Source organism: Penicillium lagena (assembly GCF_028827675.1).
Source record: "Penicillium lagena strain IBT 129212 chromosome Unknown utg000001l_segment0_segment0, whole genome shotgun sequence".
Classification (NCBI taxonomy): Eukaryota; Fungi; Ascomycota; class Eurotiomycetes; order Eurotiales; family Aspergillaceae; genus Penicillium; species Penicillium lagena.
In genome coordinates, this window is record NW_026623222.1 from 946,445 (window position 1) to 968,551 (window position 22,107).

At 48.3% G+C, this 22,107-nt stretch overlaps 11 protein-coding genes across 11 annotated transcripts; 7 read left to right on the plus strand and 4 right to left on the minus strand.

Annotated features, from left to right (window-relative positions):
• Window positions 1–962: 962 nt before the first annotated feature.
• On the minus strand, window positions 963–3,004 carry N7510_000407 (transcriptional regulator family TF; the record flags this gene model as incomplete). The annotated part of the gene is made up of 2 exons (XM_056972337.1): window positions 963–1,536; window positions 1,596–3,004. 2 exons carry the CDS (start codon window positions 3,002–3,004, stop codon window positions 963–965), a joined length of 1,983 nt encoding a protein of 660 aa, XP_056837454.1.
• Window positions 3,005–3,349: 345 nt separating this feature from the next.
• On the minus strand, window positions 3,350–4,689 carry N7510_000408 (alpha/beta hydrolase; the record flags this gene model as incomplete). Its single annotated transcript, XM_056972338.1, has 5 exons — window positions 3,350–3,654; window positions 3,707–4,001; window positions 4,064–4,218; window positions 4,282–4,407; window positions 4,476–4,689. 5 exons carry the CDS (start codon window positions 4,687–4,689, stop codon window positions 3,350–3,352), a joined length of 1,095 nt encoding a protein of 364 aa, XP_056837455.1.
• A 365-nt stretch (window positions 4,690–5,054) lies between these two features.
• Window positions 5,055–7,092, plus strand: N7510_000409 (Major facilitator superfamily domain general substrate transporter; the record flags this gene model as incomplete). Its single annotated transcript, XM_056972339.1, has 8 exons — window positions 5,055–5,192; window positions 5,249–5,304; window positions 5,364–5,491; window positions 5,545–5,935; window positions 5,987–6,236; window positions 6,288–6,444; window positions 6,507–6,753; window positions 6,813–7,092. 8 exons carry the CDS (start codon window positions 5,055–5,057, stop codon window positions 7,090–7,092), a joined length of 1,647 nt encoding a protein of 548 aa, XP_056837456.1.
• A 646-nt stretch (window positions 7,093–7,738) lies between these two features.
• Window positions 7,739–9,041, plus strand: N7510_000410 (FAD-dependent oxidoreductase; the record flags this gene model as incomplete). Its single annotated transcript, XM_056972340.1, has 5 exons — window positions 7,739–7,767; window positions 7,829–7,948; window positions 8,001–8,199; window positions 8,262–8,665; window positions 8,720–9,041. The coding sequence occupies 5 exons, from the start codon at window positions 7,739–7,741 to the stop codon at window positions 9,039–9,041; spliced, it is 1,074 nt and encodes a 357-aa protein (XP_056837457.1).
• Window positions 9,042–9,575: 534 nt separating this feature from the next.
• Window positions 9,576–10,571, minus strand: N7510_000411 (transcription activator GCR1-like domain-containing protein; the record flags this gene model as incomplete). Its single annotated transcript, XM_056972341.1, has 1 exon — window positions 9,576–10,571. The coding sequence occupies one exon, from the start codon at window positions 10,569–10,571 to the stop codon at window positions 9,576–9,578; it is 996 nt and encodes a 331-aa protein (XP_056837458.1).
• Window positions 10,572–11,605: 1,034 nt separating this feature from the next.
• Window positions 11,606–13,012, minus strand: N7510_000412 (cation diffusion facilitator family transporter; the record flags this gene model as incomplete). Its single annotated transcript, XM_056972342.1, has 2 exons — window positions 11,606–11,847; window positions 11,905–13,012. The coding sequence occupies 2 exons, from the start codon at window positions 13,010–13,012 to the stop codon at window positions 11,606–11,608; spliced, it is 1,350 nt and encodes a 449-aa protein (XP_056837459.1).
• A 520-nt stretch (window positions 13,013–13,532) lies between these two features.
• On the plus strand, window positions 13,533–15,134 carry N7510_000413 (uncharacterized protein; the record flags this gene model as incomplete). Its single annotated transcript, XM_056972343.1, has 4 exons — window positions 13,533–13,666; window positions 13,717–14,305; window positions 14,361–14,735; window positions 14,799–15,134. The coding sequence occupies 4 exons, from the start codon at window positions 13,533–13,535 to the stop codon at window positions 15,132–15,134; spliced, it is 1,434 nt and encodes a 477-aa protein (XP_056837460.1).
• Window positions 15,135–15,626: 492 nt separating this feature from the next.
• Window positions 15,627–16,578, plus strand: N7510_000414 (uncharacterized protein; the record flags this gene model as incomplete). Its single annotated transcript, XM_056972344.1, has 4 exons — window positions 15,627–15,905; window positions 15,929–16,100; window positions 16,173–16,353; window positions 16,401–16,578. Coding segments are annotated over 4 exons (810 nt in total), but the record flags the coding sequence as incomplete, so codon positions are not given.
• Window positions 16,579–16,751: 173 nt separating this feature from the next.
• On the plus strand, window positions 16,752–18,384 carry N7510_000415 (putative potassium uptake transporter; the record flags this gene model as incomplete). The annotated part of the gene is made up of 5 exons (XM_056972345.1): window positions 16,752–17,024; window positions 17,084–17,198; window positions 17,273–17,973; window positions 18,024–18,067; window positions 18,132–18,384. 5 exons carry the CDS (start codon window positions 16,752–16,754, stop codon window positions 18,382–18,384), a joined length of 1,386 nt encoding a protein of 461 aa, XP_056837462.1.
• A 570-nt stretch (window positions 18,385–18,954) lies between these two features.
• On the plus strand, window positions 18,955–20,819 carry N7510_000416 (cytochrome P450; the record flags this gene model as incomplete). The annotated part of the gene is made up of 5 exons (XM_056972346.1): window positions 18,955–19,274; window positions 19,328–19,436; window positions 19,491–19,507; window positions 19,564–20,281; window positions 20,337–20,819. 5 exons carry the CDS (start codon window positions 18,955–18,957, stop codon window positions 20,817–20,819), a joined length of 1,647 nt encoding a protein of 548 aa, XP_056837463.1.
• A 307-nt stretch (window positions 20,820–21,126) lies between these two features.
• On the plus strand, window positions 21,127–21,951 carry N7510_000417 (SDR family NAD(P)-dependent oxidoreductase; the record flags this gene model as incomplete). The annotated part of the gene is made up of 3 exons (XM_056972347.1): window positions 21,127–21,562; window positions 21,657–21,702; window positions 21,762–21,951. 3 exons carry the CDS (start codon window positions 21,127–21,129, stop codon window positions 21,949–21,951), a joined length of 672 nt encoding a protein of 223 aa, XP_056837464.1.
• Window positions 21,952–22,107: the final 156 nt, after the last annotated feature.

Sequence of the window (22,107 nt, forward strand, 5' to 3'; positions counted from 1 at the left end):
GAACAGGAATAGCTTTGGGCCCCAATATCAGTTTTTGAGATCAGGGCCTGCCTCTAGCTTCGACCTCTTGCACCCGGAAGTGGCACACTTCCCTCGGATCTCTATCTCTACTCTCTATCTCAGACTAGGGGGGCCCGTCAAGGGCAATGCAATCCTTCGCCTCTAAAGCGTTGCAGTGGTGTAAGAATTTTGGCTTGGGATTCTACAAAATTCCGTTCTGCGCCAACATGGGCCCGGTTTGAAGTTTGCCCCAGCTCCAAAAAGGGACACAGAAGGTGGAGGGAATGGGGCAATCAACGGTATCCTGACCGAAAAGCGTTTAGTTGTGCTACAGAAAAGTTTATCGTAATTTAACAGGTTATCCGTACATCGATCTCGAGAGGATGCAGGATTGGTGTCCCAAACACGCCGATGGGGCACTTATATTAATTCCAATAGTATTGATTCAGTCCTTCTATGTACATAGTTAATAATAGAAGGCAGTGCCCGACTCACGCAGTGACCAATCAGTGCAAACCCTTAAATCTTGGAGCCATGTGGCAGCAAATGGGATAGATGAAGTGCAGCCAACTAGGTTGGAATGATATAGTCTCGACAGCGTGTTTTAGAGAGGAATGCACCGCAGTATATATTATTCTTGGTCGGGGAATCGATATTTCATTTGACCTGACCACAAGCATGTTGCACGATGATAAGGATTTCCAAAAACCCGTCCAAGATTCGACTGAGAATGTAGAGGGCCCAGAAATGCCCTGCTGTTCGCAAAATGCTCTGCTGACTATGCTCCATGTCGCCACAACGGTCGCTATCAAAACACCAAAAATTACATTCTCTTTCTTCACAATGGACTTGGGTAGAGTACATGCATGCATACAGCTTCCACTTGGTCGTTCATAATCCTTTCTCTGATCCAAAGCAAAATACCGCTCATTTTCACTGCCGTGAAGACGCTCTTGATTCCTTCATAAGAAGGTCTGCTTCATGTGTTCCTCCAGCTTCAAGACATTGTCTAACCCTTTCCAAAATATTGAGTCGATTCGCAATAATCCAAGGCGAAGGCAAGGTAGGACATCAGCTTTGAGGCGCATATCTCGGCGTACCTGTTGCAAGCTACTCGCCCATGAAGTAGCCTCGGCAGTGTCAGAGGAAATAGAGGCCATGAGCAGTATTTGGAAGCATATCGAGGAAAATGCCGTCGCTGCCCAGGAGGGCCACAGTGTTTCCAGATCGTTGTGACTCAAATCATGAACAAATACAACGGCAGCAGATATACTGTGCTGGGCCCGGATGCGGGCTTGCTCACGTGCAGCGAGGGTACCCGCTGATTGATTGGAGTTGATCGAAGACTGAACGAATGGTCTAAAGACTGCACGAATGATACTGAGATTGATATAATGGTAGCTCATCTCAAGTGTGCGGTCCATCTCATTGCGGTTATTTTGATGATGCCACGATGCTATATCATGAAGTAAAGGTTCGGTTATGGCAAACGTCTTCTCGAAGTCTGTAAAAAGGCTTTGAACAGCTCGGGGTGAGCTAAAAAAAATTAAACATCAGTCATGCATGACATACACATAAATAGTCTGAAAACTCACTAGAGCTGAGTGATGACTCGATCAAGAAGAGACTCTAGTTCAGATCGCTTCATAACTGTTGACCATTCATGGGAATCTATCCCGCTGCCCAGTTGGTCTGCTAACTCGATCGTAGTCACGAGCCAACTTTCGGAGTTAATTAAAGGTGGACGTCCGAGACTGAGTGCCAGCCATTTATCAACCGTATAAATACAATACGATAGGCGTCTCCGCTGCGAAATTTGCCAGCCTGGTATTCGCCATGACTTAGGATCAAGGTGCAATCCCAGTGAATGAGCACATGAGACAAGTGTACTGAATATGGTCCATCGGAAACTGCTGTCCTGCACAATGGGGTTTGGAGACGGTCGAATGACCAGGAAAAAAATTGTCTGTATGGTTGAAATGTTTGGTGCATGTATTTCAAATGCAAGTGTGTCCTTGATGATTTTATAGAGTGCTTTGGGAGAGGGTTTCTCATAGGCGAGGTCGATGCATAGTCTTTCATGGAATTTGGTGAATGGCTCTGCTAGCAAGTAAACACTAGCTAGAAGATGAGGCGGACTGGACATTGGGTCTAGTCGTTTTGATGAACTTAGTATTGGATATTGTGGTAGCACGATTTTTTCAAAAAGATCGACAAAACATTGTCCGATCTCCACGGGGACTATGGCCTCAAGGCTATCTGTCTGCTGTTGAGTGGATAAGTTGTTGCATCCAGTCTCCTCTCTGCCAACAGAAAAGATTGAAGGTTGGGCAAGTAAAAATTGTGTCGGAAATTCTCCCAAGTTCACAGACTGGATATCAAGATTTTTGAAATGAAAGTTGCCGGACGAGTCAAATCGGTATTGTTGCAAGAGAAACGGGTCCATGTCACCGCTGATGCCGAGAAACAGCGGAGACATAGAATTTTCGCAATCAAGAGAGACTTCACTTTTTACTCTCTGCGCATTTTCTGCTGACCTGTCGTCGTCGCAGGGGAAGCTGGGCAATCCAGGAGACGGGTAACCGAAATTTCCCGGGCTAAACCCAGGAGGCCATACCCTATCATCAAAGCCTCCTGAGAAAGAGTTAAGTTGTCCGTCAAAGATCCCCTCCATATTGCGAGAGCCATTGGGAGTATGAGAATCTGACTGTTCGTTGTGAATCGACATCAATGCATCAAATGCCATTGAGTCATGCAATGGGGAAGCCATACGCTGAACTTCCGGTGGGCTGATGCCTGAATCCTGGATTCCACTTGAGTTGACGGAATAGCCAATGGTCCTCCGCGGCCGGTTTGTCTGGTGTTGAAAGGTGCATTCCTTTCTGTGGAGTGTGCAGAGATAGCACGGTGGCTCGCTGTCAATGCGACATGCCGCTTTCCTAGTCCGGCAGGAATCACAAGCTCGGTTACGCTTGCTCATATATTTGCGACCTTTACTTGACATGATCATGCAACTGCAACACTGTAAGAGAAGCCGTTTCTGAATATAACCCGAGTTCGATAGGTCCAAGCTTGCGGTGGAGCGGAACGTCGGCTCTATCGTCCAAAATTGATAACGCTTGTCTCCGCGTTTTCAAACCCTTAGTCATGGAATTAGCACGGACCCACAGCATCGGGCTGCACTCTTATGGGCGCTTCTTAGAGCTCAATGATCTCTGAAGTATTAGTGGTGTTAAAATTGTCGCTAGTCTACGTATGTCACACAGATATTCAGTAATATTTTCGAAGTTTTCGAAGCTAAAACCTTCTCCTCTAAACCTCTATGTAGTTACATCGGTTGGCTATTCATCTACATCGCATCCTTTCCGAAATGGACTTCCCGGAGAAGTTCACATGTGTCCTCAATGTATGCGAAGCTCTGCGATAGTCCTCTGTCTGGGTGGTTGTAGTGGCCAAATGCGTGTGGGACTCCGGTGTATCGCTTGGTCGTAACTTCATTTCCAGCTTCTCTCATGAGATTCCCATAGAACTCGCCTTCATCCCGCTCAAGGTCAAATTCCGCCGTTATTATGTGCGCCCGTGCGAGATTTTCAAACGAAGGAGCCAGAACCGGTGTGCACATCCACTCCCGAGTCAGAATTCTCTCCTGTTTATCTGGTGATATCATCAGCAGACATCCAAAACTTTGAAGAACGTCTGAACTCACCATTGTCATCACCCAGCCAGTATTTGAGAAACCATTGTTCCCTGCCTAGAGGTCCCCACGGTGCATCTTGGTACAGCAAAACACTCTCGTATGGGCAAGTCCTTTTGTTGAGGTTACGGTTTTTCAGACAATAACGCATATCCGTTGCTGGCACAATAAGCAGCTGAAGCTTGATATACACACTCTCGTTGCGGGCTAAATGAGCCATCACTGCCGACATATGGCCTCCTGCTGAAAGCCCGCCAATTGAAACACTCAATGGATCAATGTTGAGTTGGGTGTTATTGGCAATTGTCTGTATGTTATGATTCATTGTCAGTCATTTGCTAATTACTATTTTTTCTCGATAGTCCTTACCCACTTGACAGCATCCCAGGAATCGTATATGCTGGTCGGATACGGGAACTCTGGGGCAAGCCTGTAATCCACATCGATGACCTTGATTTGGGCTTTGTTGCACACATGTCGGCACCATGCCGCTTCACTGTTCAGATTTCCAAGCACCCACCCACCTAATGAGAGAGCAAATGAATTAGGGCCATCGGTGTTTATAATTTCCGCTAAATACAACATACCGCCATGGAAATTCAAGTGAACCGGAAATGGGCCAGGGCCCTCTGGAGTATACACCCTAATTGTGATTTTGCCCGACGGTTGCGAAACAGGGATTTCCAGATCCTCAACGTGGAAAACAGACGGCCCTTCGAAAATAAATAGCACTTTCAGCAACAGAAATACGGAACTTGAACGATCGGAGGCTGTTACATACCTGAATACGTAGGATATGTGAAGCTGTACTTCGCAGGGCTCTTCCGGTATTCCTCAATGCTCACCTCGTCTGCTCGTACCATTGAACTTCCGTATGTTTCCCAAATCTCAATCCATTCAGGATCTAATCCTGGTAATAGCTTTTCCGGAATAGACAGTCGGGCTTTTTGAGCCTTGGCCTCGATGAGCGTTGTGGCCGTACTCGTTCTCGTCATGTCGAAATCCTTCCGCGCAATTAGAGAAGTGAGAATAAAGCTTTGAATATTTTACTTCCAGGATATTTGCACATTTTCATCTTCCTCTGATCCGGTTGGCGGCATTCAAAAACCTATCTCCGACTCCGATCTAGGGCCCGATAGGCACGGGTTAAGTGGGGACTCCCCTATCAGCGGGGAAGGCCTTGGTTTGAACCGATGTGAACCAAGCACCCCGGATTCTGCTCGGCCAAGGTTGGTTAAATTAACCCACTCATCCTGCTTCTCCGTTCAATGGGACATGATCTTCTAGTTCCTCGTTTTCGAAAATTCAAGACCAAAGAAATAGTTTTCACGAACGACTCCTCCCGACTGCGAGTCTAAAAATGGGGCCAGGCCTATATGATGTCTCGGGGAAACCTTTCGATGACTCAGGAGCGATACCATCGCCAGCGGTGCAGAATAGACTTCGTCGCGTGCCTGATAAGTTTCCGCCTGTCGCCTTACTGATTCTCATAGTCGAGGTAGGTCATGTTCGTCGCATAGTAATCTTCAAGCGATAAATACCTAACGTTGACAGCTGGGTGAGCGATTCACTTACTTCGGGCTAAGTGGACCCATTCAAAACTATATCAAGTATGTTTGGATTTAATTACATATTCTCCTACTATGGTAGTAACGAAAATGTTTAACAGCAACCCATATGATCCTGGGTCCGATCTCCCCGGTGCCCTAGGCAAAGGTCAAGCTGTGGCATCAGCCTTGGGGAATTTCTTCAAATTCTGGGCATATGCATCCACCATAATAGGTGCAATCATGGCAGGTCCGTTAATCTATCTCTCAAGAACAAGGGTCAGGTTTGCTGAAGTTCGACAGACCAGTACTTGGGGAAATTCAAAGCCATCGCCATCTCACTAGCGATATACATCGTTGGCCTGATTATCTTAGTGAGCACTTCGACACCACAGGGAATTCAAAGCGGATCTGGCCTTGGTGGTCTTATTGCAGCAATGGTCATCATTGGTCTGGGCACAGGCGGTATCAAGGCGAACGTGACTCCCATGTGTGCTGAGCAGTACCAGAATGCCGAGCCTGTATTGAAAACGCTCAAATCAGGGGAACAGGTGATTGTGGACCCTGAACTGACGGTCGAGCGCCTCTTTATGTGGTTTTACTGGGTTGTCAATGTCGGGGCCCTTTCACCATTGATCACGGTCAATATCGAGGCAAAGAAGTCATTTTGGCTAGCCTATCTAATCCCTTTGATGTAAGGACCCGGCGAATGTTAAATCCATAAGCTGGCTAATCTGTTTTCCAGAGTCATTATTCTCTCCGGCGCGGTGTTTTTGGCGGGGCAAACGCGTTACGTTAAGATTCCACCAAAGGGATCTGCCATAATGGACGCATGCCGTGTGTTGAATATCGTTCGGCAAGAAAAGCACTTCGAAAAGGCAACACCTTCGGCTCTTCAGGAATCAGGAAGAATCGACAGGTATACTTTCGCACAGGCTGCTCAGTACACTGATGAATATGTCTTAGACGTTCGTCGAGGGTTCATGAGCTGTAGGGTGAGTAACAACACAAAAGCAAAACTATCTCATATAACTAAAGAAGTGCAGATGTTTATCTTTTTCCCATTTTATTTCATTTGTTGGATTCAGATATGGAACAACCTCATTTCTCAAGCCGGGCAAATGGCCCTGCACGGAACCCCAAATGACCTTCTTCAAAACCTTGACCCAATTGCCTTGTGCATTTTTATCCCTCTGCTTGATCGTAAGTCCTACACTTCGTGACCTGATTTTATTCCTCGAGAATTAAAGTTTAATGCTTCATAGTGGTAATCTACCCAATGCTTCGCAAATTCAAGATCAACTTCAGTCCCGTGCGCCGAATTTTCACAGGTTTTATTCTGGCCTCGATTTCGATGGTGTACGCAAGCGTTCTGCAACATTACATCTATATTTCTCCTCCAAAAAGCATTCATGTATGGATTCAAGCCCCTGCATATGTTTTTGTTGCCTTCTCCGAGGCCTTCATCATTGTTACCGGGCTTGAACTTGCATTTACACATGCTCCTAAGAAGTAAGTCTGACTTCCCGCACATTTTGAGAGATTCCGCAATGCTAACAGGTTGTCTATAGTCTGAGGTCCGTGATTTCGGCTCTTTTCTGGCTTACCATTGGAATTGCTGCTGCGATCTGCATCGGTTTAAGCCCGGTTTCACAAGATCCATACCTGGTTTGGATGTACGGATCCCTCGCAATTGTGGGCTTTGTGGCAGGATGTTTATTTTTTCTTTGCTTCCAAAAGAGCAATTCTCTGAACCCGGCCGCGCAACAGCTGGACGAAGATGTACCAGTGGCCCCATATGCGGCAGCGAACACCTCCGATCCCCCGGGGAATGGAAAACCCTGCGAATAATTTCATGTTTTGTGTATCGTAATAACACTTACTATATTTCCTTCCTTGCAATTTATTCGGCTCTCTAGCAAATTCGATACCTACCGCCATTTTAGACCGGCGGAGTCAATCATTTAGACCTCACAACTCTTCACACGTAATTAGCTTAATTCAGATCGGTTTTTATCACTTCGGACCGTCTTTCTACCAATAGCCCGAAATAATTCATCAAATTTTCATATTATGTTTGTGTTACTATGATTTTTCTATTGACCCACAGAACATGACTGCGAAATTGTTGCCCGCGTGGAGAAAATGAGGACTTGGTCTGGTATCCTGGTATCAACGACCACTGGCCAATGACAAGCGACGCCGATGAGGGCCGAGGATGAATGCCGCCAATCGGAGCGACGCTAGTGCGGTGCGGCAGAGTGTTAGATAAGCTGCCGAGATGGCCTGGCACCTCAATTGCGTCCCAATAAACTCTGTCTACCTAGGCCGGTCTCAAAATTCTTATTGGGAAACTAAGAGAACCCCATAATTGGTGGCAGTTGTCTCTCTCTAGTGAGATAGTCTTCCCCCCACCTACGCTTACAGATCTCTTCCATCCTCTCGCCCTTGTCGTTACTTCTCCTCCTCTAGCTTGACGGCCAGGCCGCCTTCAATGATGAAAAGCGATAATATTGTCATTCTCGGGTGAGTCTTGGGTAGGTCCGAAACAACTCCTCTGCTTGTCTAACCGAAAGGTTCCTTGTAGCGCTGGAGTCATTGGACTTGACGTAGCTCTGGTGCTCGCAGAAAAGGGTCTCGCAAAGCATATTACTATCGTTGCTGAGCATCTTCCAGGGGACACCTCTATCAATTACACATCGCCATGGTGAGTATAACACTGAGCCAAGAGTACATAATATAAATAGCTGAACTTTTAGGGCTGGTGCCAACTTCTCCGCCATTTCCTCGAGTAATGAGAATGCTTTGCGCTGGGATAAGATCGGCTACAAATATTTACTTCGCCTCGCTGCGCAAGATGGAAGCAAAGCGTTTGTTCAGGAGACCCCTTCAACAGAGTACTGGGATGAGATGCCCTCCCAGGCGAAACTGAAGTCTATGGCAGACTATCTCAAGGATGTAATCTATCCGCCCCAAAGTGCCGACTATTATAAGACGATGAGGTAGCTGATTCGCTCAAGTTTTCCATAATCCGCAAAGCAGATCTGCCCGACGGGGTGGAATATGGTGTGACCTTCACAACGGTGACAATGAATGCACCTATGCATATTCGCTATCTCATTGAGAAACTTCGTGCCGATTATGGTATTCGGGTTATTCGCAAGCAGGTTCCAGATATCCAGTCGGCTTTTTTGAGTCAAGATACAAAACTGGTTTTCAACTGCACAGGAAACGCTGCCCGAGTGCTGCCTGGTGTCCAAGACTCCAAGTGTTTCCCCACCAGAGGGCAAATTGTATTGGCAAGAGCCGGACACGTCGGTCGCAATATAATGCGGCATGGAAAAGACTACGAAACCTATATCATTCCTCGACCCGGCTCAAATGGTAATCTCATTCTCGGGGGCTTCATGCAGAAGCGAGTGAGGTGAGTATTCATTTCCTTGCCCTTTATCTTGAGAGGGAAATTAACACCATATAGTACAGGTGATACTTTCGAAGAAGAAACCCAGTCGATTCTGTCTCGAACGAAGGCATTGCTCCCTGATCTCGATTCTCCAATGACAGAGCCTCTCGCTGTTTTTGCAGGCTTGCGCCCCTCGAGAGAGGGGGGTGCTCGAGTTGCGATGGAAGAGATTGTCCTTAGTCCTGGGGAGCGGAAAGGGGTTGTCGTGCACAATTACGGCGCTGGGGGGACAGGGTTCCAGGCTGGATATGGCATGGCGGTTGAAGCTGTCCAAGCCGCAGAAAAGGTCCTTCGAAGTATTCTCATCGGCTGTGAAGGCGCTCGAGCACGTCTTTGAGGCATTCTACTATTATATTCGCCGGTTGAAACTGGCCTTCTTATCCCAATACTGCTCCAAAATGAGACATCTATCCCAAAACAGCTTCGTTTGCGCTGCTTCTTGTGTTAAAGAGTCTCTTACCTTTCAGAGATATTTGACCAAATTCTTTCTTTGCCATTCTCGAATTCCCGGATCCCGAATCTGGGCCCAGCCTTCTTTCGGACAGAACCATAGATTCTGGTAAAAGGGCACCAATGGCTACCTTGGAGACCATTTTCGGCGCCCGATTTACCGTCACTTAGCGTTGTGATATAAAATAACCTATCTAGTAGGTGTTTTGGGTCCGTTCGCCTTATCTAATAATGACTCAAAATATATGGGGTTCAGATTTGCAGCGTAAGTTCGCGCGTTATTATGGCGAAACCGCCAAGCCCTCAATACATGACCCATGGAATGGGGGTCAGATTCCTGTATTCACCTAGTAAGGGGGGCATCTTCTAAATTCCTAGTCTCCCCCCTTCTGCCGGCAGAAAATCGGAATCAATTAACTAGCTAGCGAGCTTTTGAGAGTAGCTGAGACAGCTGGTAAAGTGAAAGCTTGCCTCTGCACCGTACAAGCTCAAGTTCCTCAACAGCCGCATCCAGAGACTGTCCCTTACCATGTCTAGCATATATCTCATCCACGATGACTTTTCGCCTACAGAACATGACCCTCTCGCGAGAGGACGGCCGCCAGGTTGCACCGTATGATCTCTCCAATGACTGGACAGATGGATTTGCGCCTAACCCACATGTCCACTCTCTCCAGACATCTGGCACAGTCTGGATCGTACGAGAGAGGGAGTAGAGAGATCCACAGGGAGACAAAGAGGATAGCTGCTGCTCTTCTGAAGGAGTAGGAGTAGGAGGTTGTATAGCTGATGCCTCAGATAGACATGCTGCTAGCTGAGAAGAAGGAGAAAATGAGTCCGGCGTCCGTGCTCTAATAGTAGAGCTGTCTATAGCCCGTACCGCAAAGGTGACTTGACCAGAAAGGAGATCCTGAAGCTGGCGAGCAATGTTCCTAAGCTGTTCTTGAGCCTGATAGCCGTGAAGATCAACCGCCTGGTGTATGTCCTTCTGGAGGACACTAAGACGATCGGCGATAATAGGAAGGGTCTGCCGAAGCTGAATCTCCTGAGGGGTCTCTGTGCAAAGAAGGGACTGCCGTATTTGCTCTGCAAATGTAGTATAGTCTTCTCGTGCAAAAATAGGGTCATCCCACATTGAATGTTGAGGAAATTGTGCCCGAAGCAGAACTGAGTCCTGAAGGATGATGATCCGTAGTTGATTAAGCAGGTGTAAGAATCCTTGGGCTGCCATGTCATCTCGATCTTCTGGGCTAGTAGCCTCTCTAGGAGGCGGCTCATTCGTAGGGTCGTTAGAATTGAACCAAGCAAGCCACTGATCGATCCATGGCCACAGAGCCCGTATAAGGGAATCCGGAGGTTGAATCTTTGCTCGAGGAAGATAGTAGTTTCCTATTGCCTCAGGCTGGAAACCAGCCATTGAACGAAGGAATTTCCGTGGGAGATGGGTCAGATAGCAGTTTGTTAAGGCATCCTGATTCCATTGACCCGCACGGCGGATCTGGTTCGCTTCCACGGCCTTCTAGCTCGGCTTGTTTTGACCCCTGGGATCGGCTAGCATGTGTCTTCTTGTCAGTAGAGAGATTGATTGCCTCATAGACTTCATTCGCCCATTTTAGCTTTTTCTCTGTAACGAGTTCACCGTCTGGGAAGCCTTGCTTTTTGCAGAATCTCTGTAGTATATTCCTTAGCTTCTCGCATAAGCTAGGAAGAAGAAGGTAGTCCCTTTACCTGCCACTCCTGATGCTTGTTAATATAAGCCCTTGCTGTATTTTTAGGCCGCTGGCTTCGTATATATTGGAGAGCCTTGACGCTATGGAGGTTCAACCGGTCCTGGAGCTCAATCTGTGCTAGCTCCTGGGTCTGTATCTTAGAGGTAGGAGGGACGGTGGCTGATGCTGGGGGTGGAGGAGAGGAGGGAGTAGAAGATGAGGGTAAAGCCATGTTGATTAGGCGCGGGGAGGAGACGGTATTCTCTCTTGCTCTCCGTCCGTCTCCCCTGATGATGATGATGATGATGATGATGAGACGCGTGATAAGAAGAGGGAGTAGTACGACGAGGAGGAAGGGAATGCGATGCGGAATTCCAACCAAGCAACTAGTCCCTACCGCCCTATCGAGTCCTCTTCTACCGCCCTACTGCCTCTACATTTCCATTGGAGATTGTGCCTACTATTAAGGGGGGCCGGGAAGGTAAGGTACTGTCATGGCCCGTACGAGGCATCTCTGGCTTCAGGATTACTGCCAAGATTTCGTAGCATCAATCTGGGTTCATGATATCTCGCCTCGGTAGGGGTCAAATGGCCAGGTGCGGTCAGATATGTGGCATATCGTGGGGGTCACGTGAGATTACACGGAATTTCGTGGGCGTGGATACATATACATGTAGTCTGCAATCAAATTGGTAGTCTATGACTATCTCAAATACCCCGAAATCACAAACGCAAACACAAATCAAAGCTCCTTCTTCAGGAAGTGCTCGGGTTTGTGGGTAGTCTCATAGTCTACGTGCACATAGGCACGCTCAACATCTGGCAGAGACTCGAGCTTCATTTGCAGTTCCTCCGCAACGTCGTGGGTGGCACGCAGGGATTCCGAGTCCTCCATAACGATGTCGACCTCCACCAGCAGGCGGGGGCCAGAAGTGTAAGCTCGAACCGTGTCGATGGCGGTGATAAGGGGGGAGTGGGTCATAGCTACAGCTGTAATTAGCGCCATAGCTCAGATAATCAATAGCAAAGTGGAAAACTCACAGATATAGGTAATAAGCTGCTGCATCTTAGTGTCTGCCGTGACACCAATCAGCAGCTGAAACTCGCCATATGCGGAGTGCAGCCACAGTCCGCTAATCAGAAAAGAGAGCAGAATCGCGCCCATAGGGTCGATCCACCAGCGAACTTTGCTACCCAGGATAGATGTCGCTATACCAATGCCGTTGATAAGGCAGTCGTTGCGGTGGTCCTCCCATAGAATCCGAATTTGGGAGACCTCTCGCAAGGCAAAGCAATAGGTGAAAAGAGAAAGCTTGGTGACAAAGGCCACCGCGACGGCGATAATTGAAGGTAGGTGGAAAGTCGAGGTAAGAGTATCAGAGCCCTGAACGACCTCACGGATAGAGAAAGCGATAATGATAAATGACACGGCGGTCATAAGAAAACAGAAGCAAATATTGCCAGCCGTCTCAATGCGCGCCTTGCCAGCAGGGAACTTGGCCGGGTTGACGTGGTTCACGGCTTTATTGCACAGTAAGAGGGTCAAGTTGGACATTGGGTCGAAAATCGCATCCGCCATGGTGGTAAAGAGCGAAAGGGAGCCGGAAGAGGCAGCCCCATATACCTGGACGACACACAGGATTATATTCGCGGCGAAACTGCCATACACAGCGATCTTGTACTTGAGATTGTTCTCGTTGTTCAACTCGCGAGCCGCGCGCACATGTTCCTCGACAGGTTTCAGCATCCGCTGGATGTTCTGGTTCTGATTCTCGTAGAACCCCTGCAGCTTGCGATTCGTAAGTGCCTGTTTCCCGCGGTTTATCATTTTCGAGCCCTGGTTAGCCGACCCATCGCGTTTGCGCGACGTATTGGCTTTGATCTGGCGGATTTCTTCCTCAGTCTTGAGCTTGGAAGCGAGGTGGAATGGGTCGCTCTCAGAAGTATATCGCGGGGGTTGATGGCCTTCCTCATCAGCGCCGTGGCGTTGCTGTCGAGCCACGGCTGACTCGGTCTCAAGGGCCGAAGTGGTGGCCTCGGCGCGCGGCGACATTCTGTCGGATCGGTGAGACGAGCTGGGCGAGCTGCTGTGAAAATGCTGGAAGGCATGTGGGTGGTTGGAGATACTCTGGCGCAGGTGTTCCTCCATGATGGCGGTAGTTGTTCTTGATTCGGGAATGGTTATTAATGAGAGAAGGGAGGAAAAGCTCACGGTGATGAGGGAACAAAGAAAGAAAATCGAGAGTGGCAGTGCTTATCTTATCGGCGGAGGACAGGGGCTCTGAACTCAGCCAATCACATCCTCGGCTTGAGTGATTAAAGATAAATTTTCAGAACAAAAAAAGTCGGCATTGAACCAACTCTGGGGTAGTGTTGAAGCGGGATTTAGAGTGTGGCGTGTGAATCTCACCCAGTTATTCTCGGTCACATCGTCGGTTAGATCTATTATCATTTGCTCGGTATGTCCTACTATGTATTGGCTGTGCTTGCGCAAAAGAAGGCCCGATGGCGTGACAGGTGTGAACTGACCTCTCCCTATCCTAGGCCACGAAATAGTGTGAATGAGAGCTCGGCCGAGAAAGACTACTACTGTTTGGAGACACTATTAAAAAGAGTCTGAGGGCCAAATTGCAACCTGAGTAGTGTCGGATAGATCACAAAAAGCTGCTATGCCTGGCGCCAAGAGCATCGCCATCATCGGCGCTGGCCCCGCGGGGGCAATTGCTGTGGATGCGCTCATGCAAGAGAAGGAATTTGACGTCGTCCGCGTTTTTGACAGACAGGAGAGAGCCGGAGGTTGCTGGTACGTTGTATGGAGATCAATACCCTTGTCACACGCTGACCTTCATACAGGGTCTCGAGAGATGATAAGCCACCCCAACAATTCGATTTGGAAAAGCTTTCGGAGCGTACAGCCGACGTGCCGCTAGAGATTCCAGCGAATCTGCCATGTCGGATGCCCGCCATCCAACAGGACCGCTTTACTGATTCCCCAGTCTATCCCGCGCTAGAGACCAATGTGGATGCGGGGGCGATGTCTTTCTCGCAAGAGCCTATTCCAACAGTCAGATCACAATGGTCCATTGAGCGGCACGGAAGAGACACTCCATTCCGCCACCACTCTGTCATCAGGCAGTATATTGAGGACCTGTTTACCCGCAAGCAATACCAGGATTTGGTTCAGTACAACACCACCGTTGAACGTGCCATCAAAGATACCAACAGTCAAAAATGGGTTCTGACCCTACGGCGCCCAGACCAAAACGGAGCCGAATCAGACTACTGGTGGAGCGAGGAATTCGACGCGGTCGTGGTGGCTACGGGCCATTATGCGGTGCCGTTTTTCCCTGCCATTCCTGGCCTGAAGGAGTTTGCCGCCAGATACCCTGGCAGCATTGAGCACACAAAACACTATCGCAGCCCGGAGAAGTACCGAGGAAAAGTAAGTATCGCTCCTGATAGCCTTTTGGGGGGTTGCTCTGGCCACTAATTACGAGAAGAAAGTCATCACAGTCGGTGCCTCGGTCTCTGCGGCCGATACAGCAGTTAGTCTCATAGGCAGTGCACAGTCGCCAATCCATGCTGTCGTCCGTGGTCGGTATAATGTATACTTCGGTGACGAGGCGTTCAAGCACCCCGGGATCCTACGACGGCCCCCCATCACGCACATCACGAGCAACGACAACGGGGACCGCACGGTACATTTCGAAGACGGTACCTGCGAGAAGGACGTGGATCACATCATTTTCGGCACCGGTTTCACTTGGAGTCTGCCTTTCTTGCCCCAGGTATCAACGCGAAACAATCGTGTCCCTGATCTGTATCAACATGTCTTTTATCGACATGACCCTACATTGATTTTCGTAGGCGCTGTACGTTGCCTCTCCTTTTTTCTGCACAGAGAGTGAAATTTCTAACCAAACTCTTTTTATTAGGTCGGTGCTGGTTTGACTTTCAAAGTATTTGAATGGCAAGCCGTCGCCGCTGCTCGTGTCCTGGCCGGACGGGCAGCACTACCATCTGTTGCAGAGCAAAAGAAATGGGAGGATGACCGCATTTCGCGCAAGGGAGATGGTCCGGCATTCACCATGATCAACCCCGAATTCGAGGCGTACTTTGAAGATATGCGTTCCCTTGCTGGGGAGCCACGCGATGGGACGCCTGGGCGACGATTGCCACCGTTTGATCAAAAGTGGGTGGATGTGTTCAACGCGGGTCATCAGCGGCGGATTAAGATGTGGAAGCGGGCCAATAGGGCTGCGAAGATATAGGGGAAGGCCACAGGGAGGTTATTGTGATAGATACCATTCATTTGGAATACTCCGACTCAAAAGATATCATACTTGACAGCGATCCACTGGATATACGATTCGATCCCAGAGTACACTTCACCTTACTTTTAGTTGACCTAATTTTCTTCTTAATTTATAATATATGGATAAGCTATCCCGTGACTGTCGAGCCATTGTCCACATGGTAGATTGGTTGGGAATTTCTAAGTCAGTAGAGACTAAAGAAGCAGGAATGGAATTCAGCTGATTAATACTCCCGGTTCTATTGTTCTGATTATAAACTTGCTAATCGTTACAAAGTCATTTCGTTAATTGAGCACGATAACTCCTATGCTTGTAGCGAGATCGCGTGCAACCATGATTGGGCCTTACAAATCCCGCAACGCCAACCCTCACACAAACATATCACCAGACATTCCAATCGATGTGTGAGGGAAATTTTGGCAATAAATTTAACTATTAGGCATTTAGGACAGCATCATTACCCATATTGATCCCTTCCTCGCCCCCATTCAGCCGTCTTGTACCGCCTGCGATGTGGCAGCCTTCCTTGAATTTTCTCGCTTTACATTGTCAGTCGATCCAATTGGCTCAATTACCTTGTCTCAGGCTAAAGATGAATTAGATGCTTGGATTATTGCTCTCAGTCTTTCGAGTTTGCTTATCCTATATCCCAATGGCAACATACGGGCCATTGATGCTTATTTCTTCGGTGCCAGCGCTGCTACGGCGTCAGGAATCAATCCGTTAGTTCCACAAGCTGTTGCATTCAGTGGAAATTCAAACTAGTTAATAATACTTCGAGTAGTATTGATCTCAAGGCTCTGAAGACATATCAACAGGTTTATCTTTACGTCATCCCAACACTGGGCAATTTGATGGTCATCAATATTGCTGTTGTTGTTGTGCGATTATGGTGGTTTGAGAAACATCTGAAAGAAATTGGTATGATACAACATAGTGTCCCTTTTCTTCCTATCCACAATGTATGATGTACTTATTTATTCGACTATCCAGCACCTAGTCTTCTGAGAAGGGATCACACTCGAAGCGCAGCAAGCAATGTGGAGGCAGATATCGAACACTCAGAAATCATAAATACAGTTAATTCTGTTCTCATCAATGGTCGCATTGGTGATATTACTGAGGAAGATGGTCCTTCCAGAACTACGGACTATGGCTCAATCAGGCTGGCGGGGTATGCATATTCATAACGATAGGAAAAACAAACAGAGTTGCTTACAGTCTTAGAAGTAACCCCAGTGAGAACGGGTCTTATGCCATCAATACACGAGCAAGAGAGGGTGTTAACACGAACACCGGTACAAGCATTCAGTTCGCAGACGACCCACGCCCACGAGAGCATAATGATCAAGCCAAAGCGCTATACATACCTCCCCCTTGGAAACGTGACAGAGGTTAGTCTGTCAAGCCCGATGAACCTAATATTGTTGTCTCATTTCATGAATAGGAAGCCCTCTCCTTGAAGTTGACGATCATAGCGATGAAGGTAAATTGCCATCATCATCTCCATGTGGACAAAGCCGATAAATTCCAGAATCTCTCAGGTCTTATCGTCCAGCTACGAGGTCATTTATGCTTCCATGGCCCGACCGGTTGATTTCCACAACCTTGACACTGGAACGAGCCGCGTCCATGATGTTTGTACTTGGTATAACTCGCAGTCGCAGCCAGATTCCCCGACCTCGATCTTCACACGGAATATCACGATCCCGGACAAGCTATCTGCCAATCCTCTCTGCCCAAGCTACTCTAGATCGAAATTCACAATTTTATAGACTAACAGATGAGGATCGAGAGAAACTTGGTGGAATTGAATATCGCAGCTTGAAGCTGTTGTTAAAAATCGTCATTGGTATTTCCGGTCCCAATGATAAACGCACCATCAGTCAGTAACAAATATACAGGTTACTTCATTGGCCTTCATCTGTTCGGTGCAATTTGCCTCGTTCCGTGGATGCAGCATGCCAGTCCAAATTACCAGGAATACCTTGCAGAATGCGGCCAGGGGAAAACCTGGTGGTGAGTTTTTTCCCCGATTCCAAGCAAGCAACGCTAAGATAAAATGGGTTGGTTATACAGGGGAATTTACTCAGCCCAAACAATGGTGAACAATCTCGGATTTACCCTGACCCCAGACTCGATGATCCATTTCCAAGACGCCACCTACCCTCTACTTCTCATGAGCTTTCTAGCCTATGCAGGAAACACTTGTTACCCATGCTTACTCCGACTGGTCATCTGGATCATGTTCAAACTATGTCCGGAATACTCATCTCGCAAAGAATCACTCGGCTTCTTACTATCTCATCCTCGACGTTGCTACACACTTTTATTCCCGAGCCAACCCACGTGGCTTCTGTTTAGAATCCTGGTCGCCATGAACCTCATTGATGTTGTCCTTATCCTCGTACTAGATTTGCATATTTCAGCAGTCAGCCATCTTCCTCTCGGTCAACGCATCATTGCCGCACTTTTCCAGGCTGCTTCTTCCCGACATACCGGAACCTCGATTTTTAACTTGGCAGATGTGAATCCGGCTGTTCAATTCAGTCTGCTGGTGATGATGTATATTTCTATATTCCCCATCGCCCTCAGTGTCAGAGCCTCAAACGTCTATGAAGAAGAAGCGCTCGGAGTTTATTCGCTCGCGAACGAGATCGACGAGAGCGACAGTCGATCGTATCTTCTCACCCACATCCGCAACCAGCTCACCTTTGACTTGTGGTATATCTTCCTCGGCATATTTTGCATCTGCATCGCCGAAGCGGAGAGAATCATGGCTAATTCAGATCCGGTTAGCCCCAGTATCAATTCTGATCCGAGCACTCCAGCTAACGTTGACAGGCATTTTCTGTCTTTTCGGTGTTCTTTGAGGTGATCTCCGCATAGTACGTACCTTTTGATGCTTTACCAACGGTATTAAATATCAGCATCTTACTAATCTTCATCTAGTGGCAACGTTGGGCTCAGTTTGGGGTATCCGACAGTCAGTACATCTCTCAGTGGGCAGTTTACCACATTCAGTAAACTTGTTATCTGTGCCATGATGGTCCGCGGCCGCCACCGCGGACTGCCATATAAGTTGGATCGGGCTATTGTCTTGCCGACCGAGCATCTTATGCGAAACGATACGGAAGGCGATTCAGGTTGGAGAGGAGGACAAGTCCAGCAACTGGCAGGAATCCGACGAATCCACACAAGCTAATACGTAAGGCTGCGGGGAAATCTGTCAACCTTGATGAACGTCTAAATCTGGCAGCAACAGCCGATGGTCTTTTCGATGATGAGACTTATTAAGTAGAATAGGGAGAGTTGATTGTAGTCAAAATAATCACAATGTTGTCCATTTGGTCGCGAACACCCACGGCCATTCGCTGGTAGGTTTGCAAGTGCCTGCCGTAATTCCCCATTTCGGCCGAATCCTTCGAGTTTGGCGTATGTCACAACGCATAGCTTTTGCTCGATAGAAAATCCATTGTCAGAGACATGCACGACAAATAAACAAAACGGGTGAAGTTCCACTACTGCCTACAACATGACTTATGTCTGGAGAGTAATCTAAGAATACGGGACACATTCTTAGGGAAGGCTGCGGGGCAGGTGGATCAGCAAATTTCCCGATCTGTGCTTAGCTGACTCGTTCTCGGTTTCGTTCTCGGATTGATCACATGTTGATTCATCTGCTTTATCTGCATTCTTATGGCTGACCTTCCCCTCCATTAATTTTTTTTTTTTTTTTTTTTGGTGGCTGTGGCCAACAATACCCTCAATCATCATGGAACTGACCATTAGATACGTCTCAAGCCTTCTGGTTGTGGTATGGGTTCTACATACCTTGATTACCTTCCTGAGACTCTACATCATTGGCCGTCGCACCGGGTTCCCCGTCTACATTATCCCCATTCAAACCAGGAGCGTGCCGTGGATGTTTCTGAATTCTGTTCTGCGACCGTACTTCGAGAAATATCTGCCAGAATGTATCTACGAGCGGATAGACATTGCGTCGGCCGGTTGGGAATTTCGCAGAAAAGCGGAGATGCATCAGCGACTTGGACCGGCGTTTGTCGTAGTTACACTGAACCAGTGTGCCTTGTGGTATGCGCCCAGAGCAAGAATGTTTCGTGTGTTTGATATTAATTCAGAGACAGGGTTGGTGACCCTGCGCTTGGCAACATTGTGCTGCAGCGAAGGAAGGACTTTGTACAGGCGCCGATTGTGAAGCGGATGATGGGGTTTTTAGGATCTAATGTGCTCCAGGTAAGTTTTTTTTTTTTCTTTTTGCTACAGCGGTTCATTTATTGACGATGTCAGGCAAATGGCGACGACTGGTATGTGGCTTTCGGTTTGGTTGAAGGTATACCCTTATGCTCATGTGTGATGACAGGCAACGACAACGCCGCATCGTGGCACCTAACCTAAATGAGAGGATCAGCGAAGCAGTATGGAATGAAAGCTGTGAGCAAGCACAGGAGATGCTCGACTACCTGTCCAAACGGCCTGGTTCTCAAACATTGAGCGGTCTGCGCTGCCTTGCTATCAATGTACTAGGCCAAGCAGGATATGGCCAAGCTCAACCCTGGCTCCCCGAGCTTCCAATTCACTCCAAGGAAGAATTGAATGGCCGGGCAGGGTATTTTAGTGCAATGTCATTAATTACAGATATGCTTCCGTACGCCGCTCTCTTGCCACACAAGTTGCTGCGGATGTCATTCATGCCGCTGGCTCGTCAAGCTTTAGGTCGCCATTTGGAGAAAATCAACCAATACACCAAAGACATGTTGGATGACGAACGAAAAGCCGCTAAGTACGAATCTGGCCCTCGAAATAATTTCCTCAACTCCCTGGTGCAATTTTCGGATCAAGGCACCGATACCAAACCGGCCCTGACAATGAGCGAAGACGAGATCAGTGGCAACCTCTTTATATTCAGTGTCGCCGGGTTCGACACCACGGCTAATACTATGGGCTATGCGGTGTGTCTATTGGCAGCATATCCGGAATGGCAGCACTGGGTGCGCGAGGAACTTGCCGCGCTCCCGGATATCTCACAATGGAAGTACGAGGAAACATTTCCCAAGTGCCAGCGCACCCTAGCTGTCATGGTATGTTTTCGTCCTTTCCAATTTGATTGAACACAATGCTTACCAACCCTTATAGTTCGAAACACTACGCCACTTCACGCCCGTGCTGCACTCAACCCGAGCAGTCAGCGAAACACAGACACTAGTTGATGCAGACGGCACACAGCATATCATCACGCCCCCAATGGACGTTTTTGTCTCACAGCAAAGTATCCATTACAACCCAAATATCTGGGGCGCAGATGTGGAAGAATTCAAGCCAACCCGATGGCTTGACAATTCTGGCAATACCATCACACCCCCAAAAGGTACATTCATACCATGGTCTGGCGGACCGCGAGTTTGCCCTGGCATGAAGATGTCCCAGGTGGAGTTTGTGGCCGCCATGGCGGTGCTCTTCCGATCGGGTCGATGCGAGCCTGTCACGGAAGGTGGTATGAGTCTGGAAGAGTCTCGTAAAGCACTACATGGAGTGTTGTATCACGATTCAATTTCGAAGATAACGATGCAAGTGAAGAATCCCACGAAGGTGAAGTTGGCGTGGTATCAGGAGATTTGAAGGTAAACCGGGCTGGAATGGATCAATGCTCTTGTTCATGCAAGTTAGCTTAACTAGTATTTGATGGAAAGAGCATCCTTCGACTAGCCAGCTATTGAATGTGTTCTATTCCATCAACTCATTTACCCGATTTTGCCGCTGCTTAGGTTAATACCCGGAGCTCCACCTGAGACCTTGAATACGGATCGCCACCGATACTGACCACCCCGCGGGATGATGAACACCCCCACGTTCAAATAAACCAGAAACTTCTTCCTCTCTTCTACCATCACTCTAGTCTACTCATCCTCCAGAAACCTCTTTTCAAATGGATTCCTTGAAAGGAAAAGTCATCGCCGTCACGGGCGTAAGAGGCATCGGCCTAGCCGTCGCGCGCCAGTTGCACGCCCACGGCGCCCTCCTCTCCCTCGCCGATATCTCCACAGAGTGTCTCGCCAACGCCGTTTCCGAACTCACAGGAAGAAGCGAAGATTCCACAATCATGACAACAGCCGTGGACGTCAGTTCTTCCTCCTCGGTAAACGCCTGGATCAGTGAAACAGTCTCGCGGTTCGGCCGGCTCGACGGCGCAGCCAACATGGCCGGCATGATCGGCAAGCAGCACGGGGTGGGGAAGCTCACCGATCTGGAAGACGACGAGTGGGATATGCTGCTGCGGGTAAATCTTTCGGGGATGATGTATTGTCTGCGGGCGGAGCTGCGGGCGATTGCCGCTTCTGCGCCCGGCGGGAAGGGGGAGTATCGTGAATGCGTCGAGCATTCAGGGCCTACGAGGATTTCCGTTGCATGCGGCGTACTCGGCGACAAAGCATGGTGTTACTGGATTGACGAGATCAGTTGCTAAAGAGGTTGGGCCCGAGATTCGGGTGAACGCGGTGGCGCCGTGAGTATAGCCTTCCTTTTTGTGCTTGATGATAATGGCTTACTGATATGTTGCTGCAGAGGCGCTATTCAAACACCTCTTTTGGATCAAGCGGTTGGAATCCAGGGCCGTGTTACTGATACGCCCACCGCCATTTCGCGCGTCGGTACCCCCGAAGAGATCGCGCAGACGGTGCTGTTTCTGCTCAGTGATGCTTCATCGTATACTACAGGGGCAGTATATAATGTCGACGGCGGATGGGATCCGTGAAACAGGCAAGGAAAGGAAACGTGTTGTGTGTAAATAGGCGCCGTTGGCGCGTGGATCTGATATGATGAGAAATGTCTTCTAGGACGAGAATAATGTATTGACCCCCAAATGCTCGCTAAACAACCAATGAAAATGCTATGTCGGTACCCAAATCCC